Source organism: Hemiscyllium ocellatum, chromosome 5 (genome assembly GCF_020745735.1).
Source record: "Hemiscyllium ocellatum isolate sHemOce1 chromosome 5, sHemOce1.pat.X.cur, whole genome shotgun sequence".
NCBI lineage: Eukaryota > Metazoa > Chordata > Chondrichthyes > Orectolobiformes > Hemiscylliidae > Hemiscyllium > Hemiscyllium ocellatum.
In genome coordinates this window covers 119,658,392-119,684,125 of record NC_083405.1, presented here as the reverse complement: position 1 = coordinate 119,684,125, position 25,734 = coordinate 119,658,392, and the positions used below count along the sequence as shown (strand labels likewise).

The window sequence follows — 25,734 nt, the reverse complement described above, 5'->3', positions numbered from 1 at the left end:
AAGAACCTACCTCTGACGTCCCCTCTATACCTTTCTCCTAATATCTTAAAATTAAGACTCCTTGTACCCGTCAATCCTGCCCTGGGGAAAAGTCTCTGGTTATTAACTCCTTGTGCAGGCAATAGGCTGTAGCTAATGAGCAGGTTACCCTGGGCCAATACACTCACGGAGACACTTACTGCACAGCGAGAAAGTATTCCTGAAAATAATCACTATCACTCCATTGCTACCTGAGAAGATTCAAGGTCGGCTGATCAGGAGTTTGGTCAAGGAGGGAGGTTTTAAGGAATGCCCGAGTTAGAGGAGCTCAAATACTGTTGGGTTGAGGGTGTAGCAGATCACATCAAGAAAATGAGCAAGTCATGAAGACTTCACCAGGGGTTGTGCGCCGTAAATGGGATGGTGGAAGGGGCAGGTGGGAGGTAACCCTGAAAAGTATGAGATGATGCACTTGAAAAGAGTAATGTAACATGGAAGTGTTCAATGAACGGCATGATGCTAGGAACAAAAGGACCTTGGCATGTTTGTCCATAAATCACTGGTGAAAAATATACATTGGATGCTTGCCTTTATGAATCAAGATTAGAAAAGTAGGGAAATCATGTTGGAGTTGTACAGAGCCTTGCTGATACCACAGCAAAAGTACTCTGTGCAGATCAGGTCTCCACATTACAGCAAGGATGTACTGGAGGAGCAGCACTGGAGGAGGTGCACAGGAGATCCACCAGGATGCTGCCTGGGATGGAAAACTGCAGTCTGAGGGAAGGTTGGATAGGCTTGGGTTGTTTTCATTGGAGCTGAGTAGACAAAGGGGTGATCCCAAAGATGTGCAGGTCAGGTGAATTGGCCATTCTAAATTGCCCATAGTGTTAGGTGCATTAGTCAGAGGGAAATGGGTCTGGGTGGGTTATTCTTCTGAGGTTGGTGTGGACTTGCTGGGCCGAAGGGCCTGTTTCCGCACTGTCGGGAATCTAATCGAGGGGTACAGGATTACGAGGGGTATGAACAGGGTGAAGAGTCAGTCATATGGAGACACGGGTTCAAGGTGAGGGGCAGGAGGTTTTGAAGGAATGTGAAGAAAGGTTTGTTAACCCAGAGGGTGCTGACAGTCTAGAAGTACTGCCTGGGAGGGTAACAGAGGTGAGTTGTCTCATGTCCTTCAGAAACTACCTGGATGACCACTTGGCACATCATCACATTTAAGGCTTTGGGCCAAGTGCTGGTAAATGGGATTAGGTTGAAGGTGTTTCTCATGTCAGTGCAGACTTGGTGGGCCCATAGGGCCCTACGTGGACAAATATCCAGGAGGGAGATGCACAGAGGTATGGTGAGTACAGTAACCCCCAAAACACCAAGTTTGGAGGGGGGTTTAGGGCCAGTGACGTAGGAAGGAAGACTGAGAAGGCTAACTTTCAATGGGCCGTAGGTTAGAGAGAAAAGCACAGAGGCAAGTTACAGACTAACACAAGAGGAAGTCAGAGAGGTCTACAGCACAGAAAAAGGCCCTCAGCCCATCGACTTAGCACCGGTCAAAGAGAGCCAATTATTCCAAACCAATTTCCTGCACTCAGTCATGGCCTTAAATATATCACAACTAAAACATTTAAATACTTTCCGAAATTGAGGGTTTCTGTCATTTATAGACAGAGCTCAGATTCCCAAAAGGATTTCCCCTTGTCTCAACTTTGTGCCTCTTTCCTTAAATCTACAATGGAAGGATCAGTGGCCAGGGATCGAAAAGGAAAGGTTGCTTCCTATCTGCCCCACCTACACCACTCAGAATTTTACGCAGCTCAATCATGTCCTCTCTGTTCAAGCCTGGGATGGCAGTAGGCAGAGGAAGATCGAGGAATACTGAAGGGGTGTTGTGAAGAGATGGAAACACACTGTACTGAGAGTGGAGGAGTGAAGGAGCCAAGCAGGGGGAATCTCAGCAGAAAGGCAAAAATGGAAATGGAATGAAGGGCTTGGATCCAGAGCAGCGATCACCAATGAGCACTCAAACGGAACCAGGGAAGAGAAGGCAAGGCACAAAGCTACAAAGGAAACCTTCCATTCCCCTGGCTGTTACAATACTTCACTCCTGAATTTCACTGCAGAATCGCCTCATGTTGACTGGGCGCAAAATGCAATCCATCGACCTGCGTGGGTGAAACATCTGAGCATGGAAAGGATACGGAAGAAGCTGGCCACACCGTACTGACAAAAACACCCAGGACGGCTGCAAGAGAGAGGAGAGAGAAAAAAAAGAGTCACAAAATATATACGTAACTTTCTTAATACTGCATACTCTTCCACTTCGCAGATTAACCATCACCCACGTCTGGCACAAGACTCCCATTACCTCTGCAGTTAATCTCAGACACACCAGCTCATTTAAGTGGGTTCAGCAGCATTGTGTACTATACGCCTGGACTCTAGGATTAGATTAGATTAGATTACTTACAGTATGGAAACAGGCCCTTCGGCCCAACAAGTCCACACCGACCCACTGAAGCCCAACCCACCCAGACCCATTCCCCTACATTTACCCCATCACCTAACACTACAGGCAATTTAGCATGGCCAATTCACCTGACCTGCACATTTTTGGACTGTGGGAGGAAACCGGAGCACCTGGAGGAAACCCACGCAGACACGGGGAGAATGTGCAAAGACATGTGTCACAGACAGTCTCCTGAGGTGGGAATTGAACTCGGGTCTCTGGTGCTGTGAGGTAGCAGTGCTAACCACTGTGCCACCGTCTACGACTGGTGATTCACAGGAATTGACCAATTATCGGGAAACCCATGTTAAGACCCCAGTGAGGAAGTGGGCAAATTGCAGTTAATTGAATAAATCTGGGAGGAGCTGGTGAAAGTCACCATGAAAACTACCCATTAAAAATCCAACTGATTCATTAAAGGTGCCTTATTTAGATAAAGTTGCTGTCTTTCCCAGTCTGGTCTCCAGCAATGTGCTTGAATCCGAGCTCTAAAATGAGTCTGTGAATTATACCAAGGGACTAAACCATCACTTTAAAAAACATCTCTACGATTAACAATAGTTCGAGCTGCTTCACAAGGTCAATTCATGGCAGGCAATAAATGCTGTCCCACCCCCCCCTCTACCCACATCACCTCCCCAGAAAACAACACTCACATCAGTGAAAACCAACCCAATAGATCTTGTGAAGAATAGGTATGGAATTGTTTTCCATCCGCCCAAGTACTTTCTGGTCTCCCATTTATTTAGACTTGTGTAAGGACGAGTATAATAAAGGGCTTAGAGTTCTCAATTGTTTTTACGTAGCTTTAAAACAACCTGTAACTAGAAAAGGATGACTTGCAACAAATCGCAATTTCTCGTTAAGTACAGAAGCCTGATCCATGCTTTCTACCAACCTGGGACTAACAGAAAAAGCAGACAGTTGGGGGATTTTACATATTTATTTTAAAACTAACTTCTGTGATGATTTGAGCAGCAGCAGGGCTTGATTTCCTGGGGCGCTACCCCAATGCAGTACAACAGCGCTCCTCAAAGTGCAGCTCACCCTGGGTTACGTGCTCAGGCACTGGGATGCGCGGGGTGAAGGGACTGAACCAATGATCTTGGGGAACGTGGATCCCAGCACTGACTTCCAGTTCCAGATGCAGAGTTCAGAGGCACACGGGTAAGATATAAACCAAGGAGGGCTGCTAACCCACCACTCCACTCTCCTGTTCCGTGGGCACCTCAGACACAAGTCAAATCCTCAAGGATTCTCCAAGCTGGATATTCAAGCTGAACAGAGTGAAGTAATTGAAATATAGGAACAGAAGTAGGCCATTCAGCCCCTTGAGGCTGTTCCAGGATTCTTTAAGATCACGCAGCCTAACTCCATTTACCTGCCTTTGGCCCATTCCCCTTAATACCTGCTCTTCACAAAAAATCATCTCCAATTTAAAATTAAGAACTGACCCAGCAGCCACTACTATTTGTGAGAGAGAGTGGAAAACATCAACCATTTTTTTTTGTGTGGAAGTGATTCCCAAGATTGCTCCCTGGACACTCTAGCCCTAATTTCCTAGTTTTGGAATCCCCAACAGTGGGGATAGTTTATCATTATCTATCCTGCCTTTTCCGGTTTATCTTGAAGACTTCAATCAGATCACCCCAGAACCTTCCAAAGTCATTAGAAATTCTAGAGAATATCAATTATATGGAGTCAGGAATGAAGTCACTTTCACTAAGCCTTCCAGAACCATGGTCAGTGGTAAAATCCAATGGTGTGGAGAAACGTTCTAATGTCCTGGCCAGCCTTGACCTGTCCGTTCCCTCCTCTCCAGTTCCATTGATTGTTGGATGTAGTCTGGAATGAAACCCACTGGAGAGTGATCAAGAAGCTTCATTCTCTCTCACCTATGATTTCATCAATAAAATGTGACCGAGCCCATTGTTATGAAACGTAGAAAATGTACTGAGAAGGCCATTTGAGTAAAAAGTGAGGCCTGCAGATGCTGGAGATCAGAGCTGAAAATGTGTTGCTGGTTAAAGCGCAGCAGGTCAGGCAGCATCCAAGGAACAGGAAATTTGATGTTTCGGGCACAAGCCCTTCATCAGAAATCATCATTCCTGATGAAGGGCTTGTGCCCGAAACGTCGAATTTCCTGTTCCTTGGATGCTGCCTGACCTGCTGCGCTTTAACCAGCAACACATTTTCAGCTGAGAAGGCCATTTGGCCCATCAAGTGGGTGCTGATTGGAAAAGCTCTCCAGCTGTTGGTCCATAGCCTTGTCTGTGTTTTACTTCAAACTGTGTCAAGGCTCCCTTTAGGGAGTGAGCCCTAACCACCCACTGTGCGGTGGAGTGAAAACAAAATTCTCAGCTCCCCTCCAATGCTTTCATCTCAACCTCTTGGCTATCAATCTCTGTGCTCTGCACACCTCCATGCACTCCCCTTCAGCTTTCACTCTTCCAAGGAGGGCGGCTCTAACCTGTCCAATCTACCCTCATGTCACAGCCTTTGGATGACAGCAGAATTCATCGTGGGTAGATGGGAACATGGGATTCGAAAGACCAGTGGGTCAACCATGATCTTATTGAACGACAGAGCAGGCTGGAGGGGCTGAATTGGCCTCTGCTGCTCCCAATCTGTACGTACATATCAGATAGCATTGTCGAATGGCCTCCCCAGGTGAGGTCCCTTAGCTGACCAATACAAAAAGAAAGTGCTGGCTTTTAATTCTTCCACACTGGAGAGATCCGTACAAGGAAGTGCACAATATCGATGTGAGTCGACCATCGTTGTTCAGAGCATTGAGTATAAGAGTTGGGACATTACGTTGCGGTTGTATAAGACTTTGATGAGTCCACTTGTAGAACACTGCATTCAATTCTGGTCAAAAACAAAAGTTGCTGGAAAAGCTCAACAGGTCTGGCAGCATCTGAGAAGAGAAATCAAAGTTAACATTTCGGGGCTGGTGACCCTTGCCCAGAAAGGTTCGAGAAAAACCTTACAAGGATGCTGCCAGGTCTGGAGGGTTTCAGTTATTAGGAGAGTCTAGATAGGCTGGGACTACGTCCCGAGAGCATCAGAAGCTGAGGAGGGACATTACAAAGGTTTATAAAGTCACGAGGGACATGGATTGGGTGAATAGCCAGGGTTTTTTTCTCCCCAGGGTAGGTGAGTCCAAAACTAGAGGACATAGGTTTAATGTGAGAGGGAGAAAAGATTTAAAAAGGGACTGCCAACTTTTTCCACGTAGAGGGTGGTGCGTCTATGGATGTGCTGCTAGAGAAAATGGTGGAGGCTGATACAATTGCAACATTTGAAAGGCATCTGGATGGGTATATGAATAGAAAGGGTTGAGAGGGATTTGGGCCAAGTGCTGGCAAATGGGACTAGTTCAGTTTAGGATACCTGGTCAGCATGGATGAGTTGGAGTGAAGGGTCTGTCCCAGTGCTGTATGACTGTACAATCAGTGCACAAGGTACCAACATCTCCCTATTCCTAGCAATGGAAAACATCACTGCAAACTGGGAAGTGCTGCACACTGCTACTGAAACCTGTGGCACAATTTGCCGTCCTGAAGGGCAACTTTGAATCACACGGAACTGCAGGTTCCAGCAGTGGGTAATGATTTCAGATACTGCAGGACATTAAATATTAGGGTTTTTTTTTCCCTTAGAGTGCTGCAGAACTGGACATGTGCTTATATTAGGGCTTTAGCTAATTCATGAGAAAAAAAATTGCAAGCTAAGGAGTGAACACAGCATTTTAATTACAATATTATACGAAGTGGATGATGCATTAAGAGCTGGATTGACAAGGGAATAACAGAAAGACCATTTCAAAAGAGTCCTGATTCAAGACTTCCCTTCACTGCCTCTCCTTCAAATGCCCTTCCAAACTAAAGATCTTATCTCTGACTTTGATACCCTACTCACGGATCTCCTAAATTATTGAATGATTCAGGGCTTTCCAAAGATAGAAGGAAATTTTTATTTCATACAACTGCACTGTGCTCAAAAGCACAGAGTGCATAAATTATTGAAAACTGAGATACAGGAATAATCACAATTATCACAAGTCAGAAAGGAAAAAAAAATCAGCACCCATCCCCTTGCAAAACAAACTCCGAGAAAAATGGTGGGGGTGTGGGTAGTGGATACATTTAATATTGGCTGAAAATTTGATCACTGGACATTTCAGCTCAAAATCGAGAAAGAAAACAAGTTAAGCCAAACTTGCTGAGACCCCCCCCACCCCAGGATTGTGTGGGAAGTGGCAGAGGAATAGGGATTGTCTCCCCCAGCACAACGAGAGATCTACTCTGCACTGGGCGCCTGATCAAGGGAGGATTGAGGTGTAAATCAGCATCGCACAGAGAAAGTCAGTCCCAGTCACAGCACCAACACCCATCAGCTGCTCCACTGAATCAAGGAGCACCACTTGACCACTCCACAGCCAACAAGCTGAATGCACTGAGACGTCTTAAGGGGTACTGCATTTGTAAACCCATTACCTCACACAGCGCAAACAGCACAAATTAGGGGACCAAAATCAACCTGCAGTTACCACCATCCCCCCCCCCGCCCCCCCCCCCCCCCCCCCCCCCCCCCCCATATCGTCAAGGAAGTGTTTGTATAAACAGGAAGTTGTCCAAGCGAGGACTGACCTTGCTCATTCCTCCTCGATGTGGAAGTACCAGTGTTGGACTGGGGTGGACACGACACCAGGTTATAGTCCAACAGGTTTATTTGAAATCATAAGCTTTTGCAGCAAGTGACTTCACCCGATGAAGGAGCATCGCTCCGAAAGCTTGCGATTTCAAATAAACCTGTTGGACTATAACCTGACGAAGTGTGGCTTCTGACTTCAGTATTCCTCAAGGGAGATGGAGAGCAATGTTTCCCCTTTGGGAGCCAAAATGACAACAGGTCATAGCTCTATGCGAAAGGGGTGTCAGATTTAAAACAGAGATGAGGAGAAATTACCTCTCTCTAAGGTTCATGAATCTGTGAAAGTCACTGCCCCCAAATGCACTGGATGCTGGGACACTAAATAAATTTAAAAAGGAGTTAGACGGATTTTTCATTAGGAACAGGTTGAAGGATTATAGAGAGCAAGGTGATGTTGAGGTGGAGGGGAGGACAGCCATGATCATGCTGAATGACCGAGCAGGCTCAGGTAGAAGTGGGGAACTGAAACAAACACAGCACTGAGAGAATGCATTGTTCAAACACGTGGTCAAGGCAGATTCAATCACCTTTTCCAAAGGGAAAGTGGACGGGCTAACACAACAACGTAGGGGAGAGATCCTGGGCAAATACTGGCTGGGCCAAATAGTTTCCTTGCTAGGGTGCAACCATTTCATAACTGATTTATATTGTACATCCAAGTCATTCTGCAGCGACATGCCCTTCAGATTGAAAAGGCGAATTTGCCGTGCAGGACAGAGAGAGAATATAAAGCTCACCTTAACCACTGGCAGGTCAAACACTTCCCGAGCCTCGCCAACCTCTGGGTTGTCACCATCTTCCGCAATAATGTGCGTCGCCAATGCGTTATATGAAACCTCTTTCGCCTTGCCAGCTTTCAGCAGCTGAATCACCTAAAGAAACAAAGAGACAGCTGTAAACACACACTAGACACAGGATGAGCTGACTGCTAAAGGTACAGACACACACAGGAACGATGCGTCTTCTTAACCAATGAGCTATTGAAAAAGAAACAGAGCAATGAAGGGGAATGGAATTAGAGTGAACTGCAATCCCAGAGGAAGAAAAGAAAGGGGTAAAAGTTAGAAGAACGAACAAAATTACAATATTGAAATTGCACATTGCTGTGAATTTACGATCCATGAGGGTTTAGAGTTGACAGTCACACTGCATTAACAATTGCCACACTGATAAACTCAACTTGGTCTAAGTTTAACCGGTAGAACCAGCACTTTTTTTTTTAAGAATAACAGGGTAAGCTGTCCCTTTCTTGTAAGGCTCAGAGCGGAGTATTATCAAAATCACAGTAATCTGCAGCGATTTTCCAAAAGCTCAGGGATGTCTGGATCCTAGCCACAGGCTGCTGTATAACCCACACTCTTCAACCAGAACACCACAGAACTCACCATCAAACTGACACCAACCACGGCTTCAGTTCAGCATGTAGTAAATGCACAAGAGTGATCAACATCGAGTCATAGAGATATACAGCAGGGAACCCAACCCTTGGGTCCAACCCAGCCATGCCGACCAGATATCGAACCCAATCTCGTCCCACCTGCCAGCACCTAGCCCATATCCCTCTAAACCCTTCCTATTCACATACCCATCCAAATACCTCTTTAATGTTGCAATTATACCGGCCTCCACCACTTCCTCTGGCAACTCATTCCATATACATACCATTCTCTGCATGAAAACGTTGCCCCTTGGTTCTATTTTGTATCTTTCCCCCTCACCCTAAACCTATGCCCTCTAGTTCCGGACTCCCCCACAGGGAAAAGACCTTGTCTATTTATCCTATCCATGCCCCTCACGATTTTTATGAGCTTCTATAAGGTCACCCCTCAGCCTCCAACACTCCAGGGAAAACAGCCCCAGCCTGTTCAACCTCTCCTTATAGCTCAAATCTTCCAACCCTGGCAACATTATCGTAATTTTTTTGTGAACCCTTGTGAGGCCAGAATCGCACGCAGTATTCCAACAGTGGCCTAACCAATGTCCTGGGCAGCCACAACATGACCTCCCGACTCCCAATACACTGACCAATAAAGGAAAGCATACCAAACACCGTCTTCACTATCCTATCTACCTGTGACTCTCTTTGTTCAGGAAGACTCTCCAGCATCTTACCATTAAAAGTGTACAAGTCCTGCTACAATTTGCTTTCACAAAATACAGCACCTTGCATTTATCTAAATTAAAGTCCATCTGCCACTCCTCAGCTCATTGGCCCATCTGATCAAGATCCTGTTGTACTCTGGGGTAACCTTTTCCACTATCCACTGCACCTCTAATTTTGGTGTCATCTGCAAACCTACTAACTATACCTCTTCTGCTCACATCCAAATCATTTAAATAAATGACAAAAAGTCGTGGACCCAGCAACAAACATGAAGCAACCTGCGGAAACTTACACAGGAGACAATATTGCAGCAGGTTTTCACTGAGCAACAAGGACAAATGGAACTAGAGCAGTCCTCCATAGAAGCTCCCGTGTAGTTTGAAACTGTAGTGGGCACTGGGAATATGATAAAGCCATTCAAGACCATGTGCTCTACAAATATGCCCATCATCAATACACAATAAACAACAGAAGACTCTTAAAAGAGTTTGCTAAATGGCAGAGTGGAACATCAGCCTAGAAAGGATCAGCTTTAATAACAAATGAATTAAGGTAATGTCACTAACTACATAACAAACCATAGGGCTACTCTCTCATTAGAGGGAGATGACTGGTGTTGGGGTAACCGCAGGGTCACCACATCTCAGGAGAGGGGAATGGTTGAGACGGAGAATCCTTCATTAGAACCCCTTGGGAACTGAAGTCACACTGTTGGTAGCAGCGTGCATCACAAAGCTGCCAACTGAGCTTTGGCCAGTGGTGCCTCAGCTCAATGGTCAAAACAGGAAAACGGTTACAAGAGGACAGGCTCCTTCGAAGGTTCAGGCAGCCATGGGCTGAATGGCCTCCTTCTGTGCTGTATGAGTCCATCCAAGCACCCACCGTCAATCAGACTCCTGAATGAACCAGAATAGCTGCAACAATGATCAAATGCACTGGAGGATGCCGGCTTCCACACTGTAACTTGCAGCTCAGCAAGCAAACCTACATCCAGTGGTGTTGGAATGGGGATAGCAGGGACAGCATGGCAAGATGGGAACACGGGGTGGGGCTTTAACAATGTACTACTGCTATAAAAAGGGATTAATTTTGACAATGTTTTGCATTCAATACTTGAGCATCAAGCTTCTGCAAAAGTACTTCCCTTTAAATTCGAGGACCTAAAATTAACACACTTGGGAAAGATGCTTACAATTTTTACCTGTCCTTAAGCTCCACTTTTATAGCAACTTTAGCCCTGCGTTGCTTCAGCCAAGAATGGGGTGGCTCAGTCATTAGCACTGCTGCCTCACAGTACCAGGGACCTGGGTTCGAATCCACCCTTGGGCAACTTTGTGTGGAGCTTGCACATTCTTCCCGTGTCTATCCGGTGGATTGGCTGGGCTAAACTGCCCAACGTGTCCAGGGATTAGCCATGGGGATGCATGGTTGCGGGGAGGGGGGCATCTGGGTCAGTGTGGACTCGATGGGCTGAATGGCCTGCTTCCACACTGTAGGGATTCTATGAAAGTTATGTCTGGGAAGGCAGTTACAAATTAATCTTGGAGGTTTTACAATCTATTCTACAGCTTCAGCTGACTCAAGGTAAACGGCTGCGATATCACCAGGGTCGGGATCTTAGAAGTCAGAGCTCAGAGTGAGTACGATGGTCCAGACATGAACAAGTGCAGCCATAGTTGAAGATATTACTTGTGTCCCATAGAGGGAGCAAAGAGCCCTACCTAACCCAGGACATCCTCACATTGTCATGTGCTGGCCAAATTTTCCAGGCAAAGTTGAAACCTGGGACTTGGCCACTTGGGTAGTGGGAGCAGGCCAATCAAGATTAGGCTGGGTGTTCATGGGGAGCAGTGCATGATCTGACAAAGTGTACAACTGCAGCCTACCCAGCCAGGCTCTGCATTGCGACATTTTGCCTTTAACATACAGTTCACACAGCGTTTTCATTTTACCAGTATTTCACAACTGCCTTATTTTCCTAATCAGATCTAATCAGATAAAACTCAAGTATGGGTAGAGCACTCAGCCACCCGAACCTATCCTACTGTTAAAGCAAATCATGGATTGTGGCTTTAACTCCGCCTTCTTGTCCGCTACTGTTCCCTCCCCCACCCAATTCCCGAATTCCTTCATCGATCAACGATCGGGGAGACATTTTCGATCAGCCACTCTCCACTGCTCGACAGGCATTTTGGACCAGGCCAGATCCCCTCAAAACAGAAAGTAGCCAAGACCCTAACTTATTTTTCTTAAAAAGGAAGACAGAGTGGATACTCCAGAGGTGATGCAGCTGGTCAAACCACAACTCCAAAGAAAACAGAATTTATTTACACACAACGGTTGTTGAAACATAAAAAGAAAAAAACAGAATTTAGAACAACTTACTTCATAACGCATCTGACTCTACTGCAACTTAAAGCTGTTCCAATCCCTGCAACATCCCATAAACACACCATTGTTCCAAGTAATCAGAACCAGACAAATCGACACCTCTGCCTTTACAACCCTTCTTGAAGAATAACAAGGTTATGTTGTCCTTTGGTTAAGGGGCAGCATCATCACAATGAGGAAGATAATTCCACATGCTAACAAGGCTCAGAAGCAATTCTTCCTCATCTTCATTTAAATGGAAACTCTCATTTCGAGATTGTGCTTCCCAGAACTAGACCTCTCCAAATGAAGGGGGGGTGGGGGGAATTACCCTCTGTGCCCACCCATCCTTCTCAACACTGTATACTCCAACATGATCGTCCCTCATTCTTCTGAGCTCTAATCAGTAACGGCCCACCTTGTGTAAGCTTCCTCCATAATGCAACCTTTCAGGGCAGGAAGCAGTGAAGGGAACCTTCACAAAGTTACATCCAACGTAATTCTAACCTAGCGTAAAACTGTATGCCGTATTCCAAGTGCAGTCTCAGTAAAACCTCGCAGTACAATTCCCATGTGTGTGTATATACTCCATGCAATGAACACCAACAATCCATCTTCTTTACTTCTTGCTGTATCTGTACGGTAACTATTTGTTTTTAATATATAAAGACACCAATCTGTACATTCCTCTCTAGTAACATTTCATGCTCTCTCCATTTGAATAACATTTTGCTTTTCTATGCGTTCTGTAAATAAGTTTACATTTTTCAACATACTCCATCCGTCAGATCTGTGCTTACTCATATACTCTACTGAAATCCCTTTGCGACTTGATTCCTTACCTATCTTCACATTGTCAAAGGATTTGGCTGCAAAGCAACCAGTCCCTGCAAGTGATTACTAATGATCTTCATCAGTCGAGACCAAGGTATTGATTTTATTTTTATTCTGGCACAGAATGTAGACATTGGTGCAAGGCCAGTATGGTGCCCCCCCCATGTAATTGGCCTCGAACTGGGTAACCTACAAGGCTGTTTCAAAGGGCAGCTAAGATTCAGTGACACTGATGTGGTTTGAAGTCATGGGGAGGCCAGCCTACACAAGGCTAGCAGATTTTCTTCTCTCAAAAGGCACTAGTGACCCAGTTGTGCATTTAACAATCACGATTCTGCTGAATCTGAAAGGGCACAGAAAAGATTTACAAGGATGTTGCCAGGGTCAGTGGGTTTGATCACGAGGGAGTGGCTGAATAGACAGGGACTATTTCCCCTGGAGCATCAGATGCTGAAGGGTGACCTTGTACAGATTTATAAAATCATGAGAGGCACGGATAGGGTGAGTAGCCAAGGTCTTTTCTCTTGACATGACCACCAACTCCCTTTACCAAGGATCGCTATAGCACTCCACTAAATCTAGATTGTTCACCTGTAAAATGACAGAGTTAACTGTCTATTCCTGTGAATCAGCCAATCCTCTATCCTTGCTTATCACATCACTTCCCATTACTCCATGACATCATGAGATCTTGTGGAATAATATTTTACGTATCAGCCCATCAAATCGCCATTGGAAATCCAAATACAGTACAGATCCTGTTTTCCATGAACCATCTGAGTTGCTATGTTCTCAAACAACTCTAATAAATTCACCAAGAAAGATTTTCCCCTGTCAAGAAACCATGTTGACTCTGCCTGATTACGGTATGGTTTGTTCTTATCGCCTTAAAAATTAGATTCCTGTACCTTCCCAACTACAGTTGATTTATTAACGCGACATGTACCTAGCTACAGCAAAAGGTTGTGTTTTGCGTGCAACATTGGCAGATCGCAGCATGCAAAGTGTATCGGGTAACAGAACACAGCGTGGAATACAACATTATAGCTGCAAGAACATATACAAAGAGCAAGATAAAGATTAAATTTAAAATTTGAGAGGTTGTTCAGAAGTCTAATAGCAGCGAGGAAAAAGCTGTTCTTGAATCTGTTGGTACGTGTGTTTAAGCTTTTGAATCTGCTGTCCAATGGAAGAGGTTGGAACCGGGGTGGGAGGGGTCTTTGATGATGTTGGCTGCCTTCCCGAAACAGTGAGAAGTATAGATGGAGTCAATAGATGGAAGGTTGGCTTGTGAGATGGACTGAGCTGTGTTCACAACTCCCTGTAGTTTATGGTCCTGGGCAGAGCAGTTGCCATACCAAGCCATCATGCAACTGATTAGGATGCTTTCTATAACGTACCTATAAAAACCGGCAAACGTCTTCACAGGCATGCTGCATTTCCTAGCCTCCTGAGGAAGTGTAGGCAATGTTCAGCTCTGTGGCTGCATTGCCTCTGCCATTTCTTTTCTTGAATAAGATTTTCAGTTCTCCAATCCACTGGGATGGTTTCAGAATCAAGGAAATTTTGGAACATTGCAATACATCTATCATTGCTGCAGTCACTTCCTTTAAGTCCCAAGGACAGTAATAGCGATTGTTACATGATCCTGGCTCCCAACAGCCAGACTCCTGAAGTGCTTTGGGACACTTTCCTATGTAACAGGCACTGAATAAATGCAGAGTGCTGTTGTACGTTCCCTCTTGCACTCACGTTACAATTCCATGAACCTGTCACACCAGCGATCAAGCTGCCTCCTGTCACATTGACGCCATTTCTCCAGCAACAGGAAATAAAAACATCAAAGGCAAAAATCTAACAGAAAGGTTAGAAATCATTGGCAAAGGTTAGGAAGCATCAGCAAAGCTCCTCCCACCAGCACTGCTCTCAAGAACAGGAAGATTCAATTTAGCCTCTGAATGATGGAACAACACGCAGAGATCTGATACATGTTTACACACCCAGCTGTGGCCTGTATCTCCCGATACCTGATTAAAAGAAATTTCTCAACCACAGAATAAAAATCAACTCACTTTGCAACAAATGCCGTTGGCCAAAGAGAGTTTTACCCCTTGTGCAAAGTCATTGTTTTCCAATGTCAATCTGGAAGGCTTTGGCTTTCATGTCAAGGCCCATGTGAACTGGTCTCAGGCTCCCACCTAGGGAGGTGGCCACACAATAATCCGTCTCTCTGGCCTGGCAATCCAGAACTCCAGGCTGACGTTCTGTGGTTTGGACCCAAATCCCAATGTAGCTGGTCACATTCAATAAAATTCTAGAATATGGCATTCCTGTGACCTTTGTTGTCAGAAAATTGAACAAAATTTTTAAAAAGCAACGAATGACAAATAAAATTAGAGGGAAAGATTTATTCAAGAGAAAGCAAGCTAGAAATATTTGAACAGATTCTATGATTTTCTATAAATATTTAAAGATGAAAAAAGGCGTTAACAAAGTGTGCATCAGTCCCATAGAAAGAGAGACCAGGCAATAATAACCAAAAGTAAGGAATGGCAGATGAGTTGAACAGCTATTTACCCGAGTCTTCACAATATTATAGACAATAAAAATCCCAGACATATAAATCAGGATATCAAAAGGTGAAAGGAACTCAGGAAAATCACAATCATGAAAGAAATGGTGCTGTGTAAACTGTTGGAGCTGCAGACTGGTAAGTGTCTGGGTTCCTTTTTATTCATGGGATGTGGCCATTGCTGGCTGGGCTGGTATTTATTGCCCATTGCTAGTTACCCTCGAGAAGGCGCTGGTGAGCTGTCTCCTTGAACCACTGCAGTAAGTTGACCCACAATGCTGTTCGGGAGAAAATTCCAGGATTTTGACCAGCAACAGTGAAGGAACAGTGATATATTTCCAAGTCAAGATTGGGAGAAACTTGGAGGGGAACTTGCAGGTGGTAGTGTTCCACTGTACCGGTTGCCCCCTGTCCTAAATGATAATGATCATGGGATTTGGAGGGTGCTGTCTGAGGAGCCTTGAAGAATTTCTCCAAAGCGTCTTGTAGATGGTACACATTGATGATATCGAGATCAGTGGAGGAGGGAGCGGATGCTTGTGGATGTGATGCCCCACTATGCAGGCTGCTTTGTCCTGGATGGTGCACCTATCCAAGTTACTGGGGAGTATTCCCTCACACTCCTGATGTGCACTCTGGAGATGGCAGACAGGTTTTGAGGAGGCAGGAAGTGAGTTACTTGCTGCAGGATTCCAAGTCTGACCTGCTCCAAGTGTGTTCACCTGACGAACCCATTTGAGTTTCTAGTCAATAGCATCCCCCAACGTTGCTGCTCGTGGGGAATTCAATGATGGAAATGCCACTGAATGTCAAGGGGCATTGGGTAGATTGTATCTTGTTGGAGATAGTTATTGACTAGCATTTGTGTAGCACAAATGTTCCTTGCCACCTTTCAGGCCAAACCTGGCTACGTTTCGACATGGACTGCTTCAGTACCTTAGAATTTACAAATGGAGCTGAACATTATTCACCAACAGCAGCACATCTCCATTCCTAACCTGATGAAGATGAAGCAGCTGAAGCTGGTTGAGCCTGGGACAATGCCCTGAGGAACTCCGACAGAGGTATCCTGGAGCTGAGGTGAGATGACTCAGGAAGGATGGTTCTTCTGGCCGAGGGGTAGAGGTGGGAGATGGAGGAAGAGGCAGGCCAATTTAGGACTGAGGAGGAGGAATTTCTTCACTCCCCCAGAGGACGGTGAATCATTGGGATTCTCCATCCCAACGGCTGTGGAGGCTCAGTCAATGAGTACATTTAATACAGACAGCAATAGATTTCCACACACTAAAAACATCACTGGATACAGTGATAAGACCATAAGACATAGGATTGGAGTAGGTCACTCAGCCCAACTGGGTCTGCTTTTTGAGATAATGGTTAATCTGATTATCCTCAACTCCAATGTCAGGTCTTTTCACCATAAGTTTCAATTCTCGCAGTGACTAAAAACCTGGTGTCTTAAATATTCTTAACAACTAAACTTTGACAGCCTTCTGCAGCAAAGAATTTCACAGACCTGCAGAGAAATAACTATCGTATGAACCTTTATTCTGAGATTAGGCCCTCGGTCCCAGACCCTCCCACAAAGGGAAACAAATTTGCAGCACCTAGCCCATCAGGCGCATCCTAAAGATTCTTCTCTTCAACAGGTCACCTACCATTCTCTCCTATTCCAATGAGTAGGTCCCAATCTACTCAACCTCTCCTTCAAACCTGATAGCAACCAAGTGAGTCTCTTCTCGACTGCCCCCCGATGCCAGTGTATCTTCCCTCAGATAAGGAATCCAAAATCAGTGTTCCAGCTGTGTTCCGACTAGTGTCTTGTACAGTTTTTAGTAACAATCTCCCAACTTTTATGCGCCATACCCTTTGAAATAAAGATCAACATTCCATTTGCATTCCCAATCACCCATTGAACTCAGATGCTAGCTTTTTGAAGTTCATGCAAAAGGACCACCAAAAGTCTCCATTTTGTAGCTTTCTGCAGTGCTTCGCCATTTGAATAACAATCAGATCCTCTCGTGTTCCTCAAAGATTGTGGTGCTGGAAAAGCACAGCCAGTCAGGCAGCATCCAAGCATCAGAAGAATTAATGTTTCCGGCATAAGCCCTTCATCAGGAATGTCGCTGGGCTTATACCCGAAACGTCGTTTCTACTGCTCCTCAGATGCTGCCTGACCTGCTGTGCTTTTCCAGCACCACACTCTTTGACTCTGATCTACAGCACCTGCAGTCCTCACCTTCTCCTCTCGTCTTCCTGTCAGCGTACAGACTTTATATCTTTCTATATTATATTGTACACTCACTCAACAAGTAAATATACCTCTATTTTGTTAGTATCACCCTCACTACTTGCATTCCCAACTATTTTTGTCTCATCCGCAAACTGGGTGATAGTACATTCACATCTGTCATTAACATATTACAAATAATTGTGGTCCCAGCACTGACAGCACAAGAAAATGATGTTGAAGTCGAAGATCAGCCATGATCTCATTTGAATGGGTGTGTGCTCTTGAACAGGTGAATGGCAGACTCCTGCTCCTCATTCTTACGCTCTCTGCGAAGGCGAAGATCACCCAGCTCTAGTCCTTGTCCAACCCAAATGGGCAACATGGTGGCTCAGTGGTTAGCACTGCTGCTTCACAATGCCAGGGACCTGGGTTCAATTCCACTCTCAGATGACTGTGTGGAGTTTGCACATTCTCCGTGTCTGTGTGGGGTTGCTCTGGTTTATTCCCACAGTCCAAAGATGTGCGGGTTAGGTGGATTGGCCACGGGAAATGCACGAATAGGGTGGGCTGCTCACCGAAGGTTCTTATGGACTTCATGGGCTGAGTGGCCTGCTGCCATACTGTCAGGATTCTGTAATTCAAAGCCATCTGCAGGTACTGCCAGGAACTGGCTTTTTAAGTCCCTGTTTACCAGGCTCCATATTAACTGCCACCAGGTTATAGTCCAACAGGTTTATTTGGAAGCACTAGCTTTCGGAGTGCAGCTCCTTCATGAAGTGATTGTGGAGAATAAGAGTGTATCGCAAAAGTTTACAGTGTGATGTAACTGAAATATTTAAAATATATATATTTCAATATATAATCACCACAAACACCTGATGAAGGAGCAGCATATCGAAAGTTAGTGCTTCCAAATAAACCTGTTGTACTATAACTTGGTGTTGTGCGATTTTTAACTTTGCACACCCCAGCCCAACACCGGCATCTCCAAATCATCCCAGAAGAGCAGTTTATAACATCTGACCAGACTCCTTTCAAACAAAAAAAGGATTGGAAATGAAATACAACAAAAACAGTGACAAACGTACTTTGCCCATATACAATCAGAGTGTGCAAGTACACACATGAAGTTCATGTTTAATCACATCACTTACAGCAACTTAGCTGTGAGTTGTCAAAACTGCAAAGGTATGACTTTGGGCTAACTGAACTCTTCGGGCTCCTAAAAGGGCCATCAAACTACTACCAGGTCATGTGCAACAGCCACATGGGAGTTTTATTGTCATCAAATACCTGGACTTATCACAGGTTAAATATTAGCCAACTCAAATCAGAATGGCAGTAAAATTGGAGCAGGTTTACAGCACCTGGGTCTGTGTGAAAATTCTTTGTAAGATCATGAGAAACGAGGTCCAACTCATTGAAAGTAAACATTATTTCGGAAGAAAATGAAGAGATGGGTGGGAGTTGGGAGAGGGGGAAGAAGAGAGGAGTTTAAACACTCACCGCCAAGTGAAAACCTGGCAAAGTATCTGGTGGGAAAAAATGAGGGTCATCCACTTTGGCAAGAGCAGAGCTTTATTGGACTGCGATGGAACAACTTCTACTGCAGGGGAAATAGAATGTCAAAGTAGGGAAGTATTGCTTCCACTCCAAGGACACTGGTGAGACTGCACTTGGAGTACTGCATACAATTGTGATCGTACTTCAGGAGGGATAGTCTACTGTTGGAAACACCTCAGGAAAGACTTAATCGAGTGACTTCAGGAACAAAGAGCATATCTCATGAGGAAAGGTTCAGTAGGCCAGGCATACACATTGGAGCCTCAGTGATGTGATCTTATTGAAACCCAAGGTGCTGAGTGCACTTGGCTAAGTGACTGATCTGCAATTGTTTCCTGTTGGAAGGGAGGCTAGAATGGGGGCATTGTTTCAAAACAGAGGTCTCTCATTTAAGATGGGGACAAGGAATTGTCTCAGAGATGTCACAGTGCAATGACACCAAAATAGTGGACAGTGAAAAAGGTTATGCAAGATTATAAAAAGATCCCGTTATAGACCAGTGAGCCTTACTTTGGTTGTGGGTAAAGTGTTGGAAAGGGTTATAAGAGATAGGATTTATAATCATCTAGAGAGGAATAAGTTGATTTGGGATAGTCACCTAATTACCAGGGTTGTCTCTACTCCCCTTCTTGTTTTCAATGTCATGCCTTCCCAGGAATTGCTGCAATTTATTATCGTACACTGATAGTACTTTGGTAAGGGAGAAGTTTCGTCAAACCCCTTTGCTACAGAAAAGCTGGACAGTCGCTAACAAAACAAAAGACTCTGAGATGACAAAGACAGGGAAGCACAAGGCCATGGAGATTCCATAGGTGATGACTGAGGCGTTTTCTGGAATACTGTGTACAGCTCAGGTTGCCCAGCTATAGGAAGGACATTATTAAATTGGAGTGGGTCCAGAGAAGATTTACCAGGGCATTGCCAGGAACGAAGGGTTTGAATTATAAGGAGAGGCTAGAACTTTTTCACTGGAATGTAGGAAGTTGAAGGGTGACCTTATAGATATTTATAAAATCATGAGGGGCATGGATAAGGTGAATTGCAAGAGTCTTTTCCCTAGGGGGAAGGAGTTCAAAACTAGGGGGCAAAGTTTTAAAGGTGAGAGAACAAAGATTTAAAAAGAACACTAGGGACAACCTTTTCCTTACAGAGTGCTGTGTGCGTGGAATGAACTGCCAGAGGAAGTCGAGGGTGCAGATACAGTTGCAACATTTAAAACATAATTTGGACAGGTACATGAATAGGAAAGGTTCAGAGGGACTTGAGCAAAACACAGACAGGTGGGACTAGTTTAGCTTGGGCACACGATCAGCGTGGACTATTTGGACCGAAGGGTCTATGGCTGAGCACTGTACTGAGGGTCCATTATTCTAAAGTTGGTTAATAACTCCGCAGGTGTATTTGTTTTGCTAAAAGCAATTTTTGTGGTCAAACACACAGCAAGTTGATCACAGAAACGCAGGGTCTGGTTTGCTGTGTACAGAGGGCAATGCCAAACACGATGAAAATTAGTGTGTTTTGATAAGATCTGTAGCTCAGGTTGAGGTTCTGGATGTAGGTTTGCTCACTGAGTTGGAAGGTTCATTTTCAGGAACCTTCCAGCTCAATGAACAAACCTACATCCACGAGTTAAAAATAAACAAAGACTTCACCAATATTTAATATGGGAGATGGATACAAAAGCACTCATTAGTGCCAGCAAAATAGGTCATTACAAATTAAAAACAACCTCCCAATTCAATGTTTACACAGGTTCACTGGCTAGACACCTAATCGCAATGACAGATTATTTCTCAGTCTCTGAAAGCGGCTTAATACTTCTACCTTTTCATATAATCTGGGTATAAACTCATCAATTGGCAGACAAATACATCATAATAACTTTACACATGTATTTCACAACTGATAAAGAGTCAAATGCAAATAACAACATTCAAAAACCTCATTCCAAGTAATTTTTCCATCCATTTGAGACAAAAGGAAGGAGAATTCACTTGAAAAGAAAAATTCTATATTCCACAGTGCTTAAAAAAAGTCTTTCAGAAATAACAGTACTGATTGGAGGTACCCCAGCTCTCCAGACTGAGCTGTGTTAGGCTTGTCCTTACATACACAACAGGGGGGCTGATCCCTCAGGCAGGGATTACAAGGCTGGGCCTACTATACAATACGAAGTGCAAAACCAGGCAATCGTCCACACAAACACATTCCCACAGGCAGCTCAGTCCAGAGCACAAGCGAGAAAAACAAAAACAATCACACAAAACACAGAGATTCAAAGACAACATTGTAAAGGAGCTGATCAGAAAAAAAACACGAATGATCTACTTCCAGGTCAAATCCTGAAAAGTTGCAGAAGGCCATGAGTAACTGCAGCAGCTTGCAGGCCCAGGCTGCTAGCACCAAGTATCAGTCCCTCTCCTGTGGGGGATGGAGCAGAGACCCTCCAGACCCAGGACCATTCCTCTCCTCAACCCCCTCAGCCCAATCCTCACACCCTTGCTCCCATCAACCCCTCATCTTGTACTCTCAAACCCTCACCCCAGCTCTCTAACCTCCAACCCCTCACCTTCAACCCCTCACCCCCACCACCCCTTTCCAATCCTCCATTCCTCCTCCTCCTCCCCCCCTCAGTTTGGAACCTTCAACACCTCACCCCCTCCCAACCTTCTCGCCGCCAACCCCCCCCCCCCAACCTTCAACCCGTCACCTTTAGCCCCTTACCCCTTCTCTCCAGTACTCACACACCCCTCTCCCCCTCCAATCCTCAATCCCCCTCCAGCCCAGGCCTTTCCTCACCTGCTGATCGATGTCTCCCACCGCGAAGAACTTGATCTCCTTAAACAGATCCGGGGCGACTGCCGGCTCCTCACTGCGAGGCGTCTCCGACATGCCGGGGAGTGATCTGGGGCTGGGGCTGCTCCTGCTGCCTGGGTACAAACTGCTTCCCTTTCCCTGTCTCCGGAGCTCCCCCTCGATACATCCATCAGCCCGCGCCTGCGCACCTCCCTCCCCTTCTTCCTGGGGATCCCCCAGCCATCTGAGCAGAACAATCCTGGGAGAGCCGGGGGAGGGGGGGGTGAAATTTCCTAACCTTATTAAAATCACCCCCTGGCTCAGACCAATCCCGACACCCCACACATGCGCACAGTATTGAGGATATGACTGATAACAATATCCACGGAGCTGTTTTATTCTTTGCTTCCGTGTAGTTTTCCGAGAACTTCAGTCTCTTCACTTTCTGAACACCCCTCTCCGAAGCCATGGTCGGGTCCGCCTTCCAATGGGCGGGGCCTGGTTGGAACGCGGGGCGCGCGCGGGTTCCAGGCGGCGATTGTTACAAATAACGCGGGAAATGTTGCCACTTTGCAAACATTGAGTCTTCTGCTCCCTGACTCAGTACTGGCTGGGGCGTGGGGAGGGTAGTTTGTTATGTAGACTCACAAATATCACTGAGAGTCAGTGACAACAGGCTAATACAAGGATGTGCAACATCAAAATAAACTAAACTGTTTGTGATAATATTTACCCCTTCAAAATAAAACACGAACGAAACATTTTGCGGCTGCTGGAATCTGAAGTAATGATTTGAATGCTTTTCTTGGTCTAGCAGTTTCTGTTCCCCCAGAGGATATCTTTCCCCAGCCCCAACTTAATGCCTGAAAGATTTTCAGGTTATTTGAAAAAGCAATTGTAAAATATTCATGGTATTTCAGTTGATTGCAAAATGTTCATTTTGTAATAAAAACATTGTTGAAAAGCTGGTTGAATTGTTTTATTGTTTATTTTATAATTTAAGTATATGCTGGGAGAGAATGGGGGGGGGGCTTATACAAAATTTCACGATTTTATGATAGTGTTTTCAAACTCCAAAAAAAGTTTAAAATCCCTAGTGTCCAGGAAAATGAATTTCCGTTTCAGAATGTTAAATGTTTCTCTCCACAGCTGCGGTCAAGCTTGTGGAGTTCTTAAGCAGTGTCTATTTATGTGAAAATTTGGCATTTCTGTTACGTTAGACTGACTACCAAATGTTATAGCCGGAGAGTGTGGTGCTGGAAAAGCACAGCCGTTCAGGCAGCATCCGAGGAGCAGCAGAATCGAGCATAAAGCCTTCATCAGGAATGAGGGGGTGGCTTAAGAGGGGGGGGGGAGCTGAGAGATAAATGGGAAGGGGGTGGTGGGGCTGAGGGAAAGGTAGCTGGGAAAGAAGGGATAGGTAGATGAAGTTGGGTGTGAAGATGAAAGGTCAGAGAGGAGGGTGGAGCAGATTGCTGGGAAGGAAGATGGATAGGTCGGACAGGTCATGAGGGCGATGCCCGAACTGGAAGGTCAGATCTGGGATAAGGTCAGGGGAGGGGAAATTAGGGACCTGGTGAAATCCACATTGATCCCACGTGGTTGGAGGGTCCCAAGGCAGAAGATGAGGCATTCTTCCTCTGGGTATTGAGTGGTTAGGTTTTGGCAATGGAAGAGGCCCGGGACTTTCATGTCCTTGGGCGAGTGGGAGGGGGTGTTAAAGTTGTTGTGGTTCTGTTCGCTGAGCTGGGAGTTTTTGTTGCAAATGTTTTGTCCCCTTTCTAGGTGACATCCTCAGTGCTTGGGAGCCTCACGTGAAGCGCTTCTGTTCTGATTCCTCCGGCATTTATAGTGAGTTAAAGTGTTTGGCCACAGCGCAGTGGGTGTTTTGTGTGTGTGTGTGTGTGTGTGTCCTGGAGATCTTCTCTGAAACGTCCTGCAAGTTGGCGTCTTGTCTCCCCAATGTAGAGCAGACCACGTTGGGAGAAATGGATACAGTAGATGGTGTGTGTGGATGTGCAGGTAAACATCTGACGGATGTGGAAGGCTCCTTTGGGGCCTTGGACGGCAGTGAGAGGGGAGGTATGGGCACAGGTTTTGCAATTCTTGCTGTGACAGGGGAAGGTGCTAGGAGGGGAGCGGTGAGTACCTAACAAGGAAGTTGCGGAGGGATTGGTCTTTATGAAACGCTGATAGGAGTGGGAAGGGAAATATATCCATGGTGGTGAGGTCTGTTTGTAGGTGGCAGAAATGGCAGAGGATAATGCGGTGTAACTGGAGGTTGGTGTGGTGTGTGTGAGGACCAGGGGGGTTCTGTTATTGTGCTGGCCTGTTACCCGCCCTCGATCTCTTCATTTCAAACTGTCGCCGGGACATTGACTGCCTCAACCTGTCTACTTCCCTCACCACTCCAACCTCTCACCCTAACAAAGCGCAGCCCTCCACTCCAACCCAAACATCACCATCAAACCAGCAGACAAGGGGGGGGGGGGGAGGGTGCGGTGGTAGTTTGGCACTCTGACCTCTACACCGCTGAAGCCAGACGCCAACTCGCAGACACCTCCTGCTACTGCCCCCTCGACCATGACCTCACCTCCAATCACCAAACCATCATCTCCCAGACCTTACACAACCTCATCACCTCAAGGGATCTCCCATCCACAGCCTCCAACCTCATAGTCCTGGAAACCCACACCGCCCGGTTCTACCTCCTACCCAAAATTCACAAACCATGACTTTCCTGGTTGACCCATTGTTTCAGCCTGCTCCTGCCCCACTGAACTCATCAATGCATACCTTGACATCGTCCTGTCCCCCCTTGGTCCAGGAACTTCCCACTTACGTTCGGGACACCATCCACGCCTACACCTGTTATGGAATAGGCCAGGCCACTCAAAACATTCTTAAGCAGGCAGCCCAGACCATAACTTTGCAATTTGTTTTGGTAAGTGTACAGTGAAAATTACCTGGAGTAAAACAGCTAAGTTGACTATTAGATTTTAAAACGGACAAAAATGTATTCACAAAATCACACAATGAAACACAAAAAACAAATAAAGAACCCCTCCAGAACTCAACCTCACCAGCTAGACGTAATTATGCTGTTCCGAATATATACAACAGTCCCAATGAGCAAATTCCCTTTAAAAACCTGTCTCAATGGAACACATGCTTACAGGTTGAAGTTGAAGGCAGGAAGAGAGAGAGAGAGAGAGAGTTTCCATACAGCTCCCTATTGAATTTGCAACCAGTCCAAGACTGAACTAAAACAGCTCAGCTCAGCTAGAGAGCTGACCACTCCCCTCTCTTTAGACAGGTCATGTCTAAAGCGTGACCATTCTGGCCTGAAGTCTCATCTGTTTACATATAAACAAAAGGCCTCTCAAAATCCTTTTCATCTCTGTACCAAACCAGACTGATTGGAGCCCAGCCCACTTTATTACCCCCGTGAAAAAATATCAAAGACAGAGTCTCCTTGAACCAAGGAACAGCTGTTAGAAAAAAAGGTTTGTGACACACCACCTCCATGATTTTAGTTTCCCTGGCCCCCAACGCCTCATGTCCAGTCTCAATATACATCTATCCGCCATGACGAGGGTCTCCATTTCTTCCACTCCCGTCAACCCCACCAGTATCCTATCACTGACCCTCTTATTCATCTTTACTGGTCCTCACCCTCAATAATTTCTGCTTTGGATCCTCCCACAGCCTCCAGACCAAAGGGGTAGCCATGGGCACCTGCATGGGCCCCAGCTATGCTGGTTTCTTCGTCGGGTATGTGGAACAGTCCATCTTCTGCAGTTACACCAGCACCATTTCTGTTACATAAGACTGACTACCAAATGTTATAGTCGGAGAGTGTGGTGCTGGAAAAACACAGCCGTTCAGGCAGCATCCGAGGAGCAGCAGAATTGAGCATAAAGCCTTCATCAGGAATGAAAGGGTGGCTTAAGGGGTGGGGGGGGGAGGTGAGAGATAAATGGGAAGGGGGTGGTGGGGCTGGGGGAAAGGTAGCTGGGAAAGAAGGGATAGGTAGATGAAGTTGGGTGTGAAGATGA

At 45.6% G+C, this 25,734-nt stretch overlaps 1 protein-coding gene across 1 annotated transcript in view; it reads right to left on the bottom strand.

Moving 5' to 3' along the window:
* Positions 1-21,882, bottom strand: part of paxip1 (PAX interacting (with transcription-activation domain) protein 1) — a 118,583-nt gene extending 96,701 nt beyond the window's left edge. Inside the window, exons 1-3 of the mRNA XM_060825136.1 lie at positions 21,680-21,882; positions 7,942-8,076; positions 2,178-2,221 (exon numbers count right to left, since the gene is read on the bottom strand). Of these exons, the coding sequence (XP_060681119.1) occupies positions 2,178-2,221; positions 7,942-8,076; positions 21,680-21,772 (272 nt within the window). The 5' untranslated portion in view covers positions 21,773-21,882. The remainder of the gene's footprint in view (positions 1-2,177; positions 2,222-7,941; positions 8,077-21,679) is intronic.
* Positions 21,883-25,734: the final 3,852 nt, after the last annotated feature.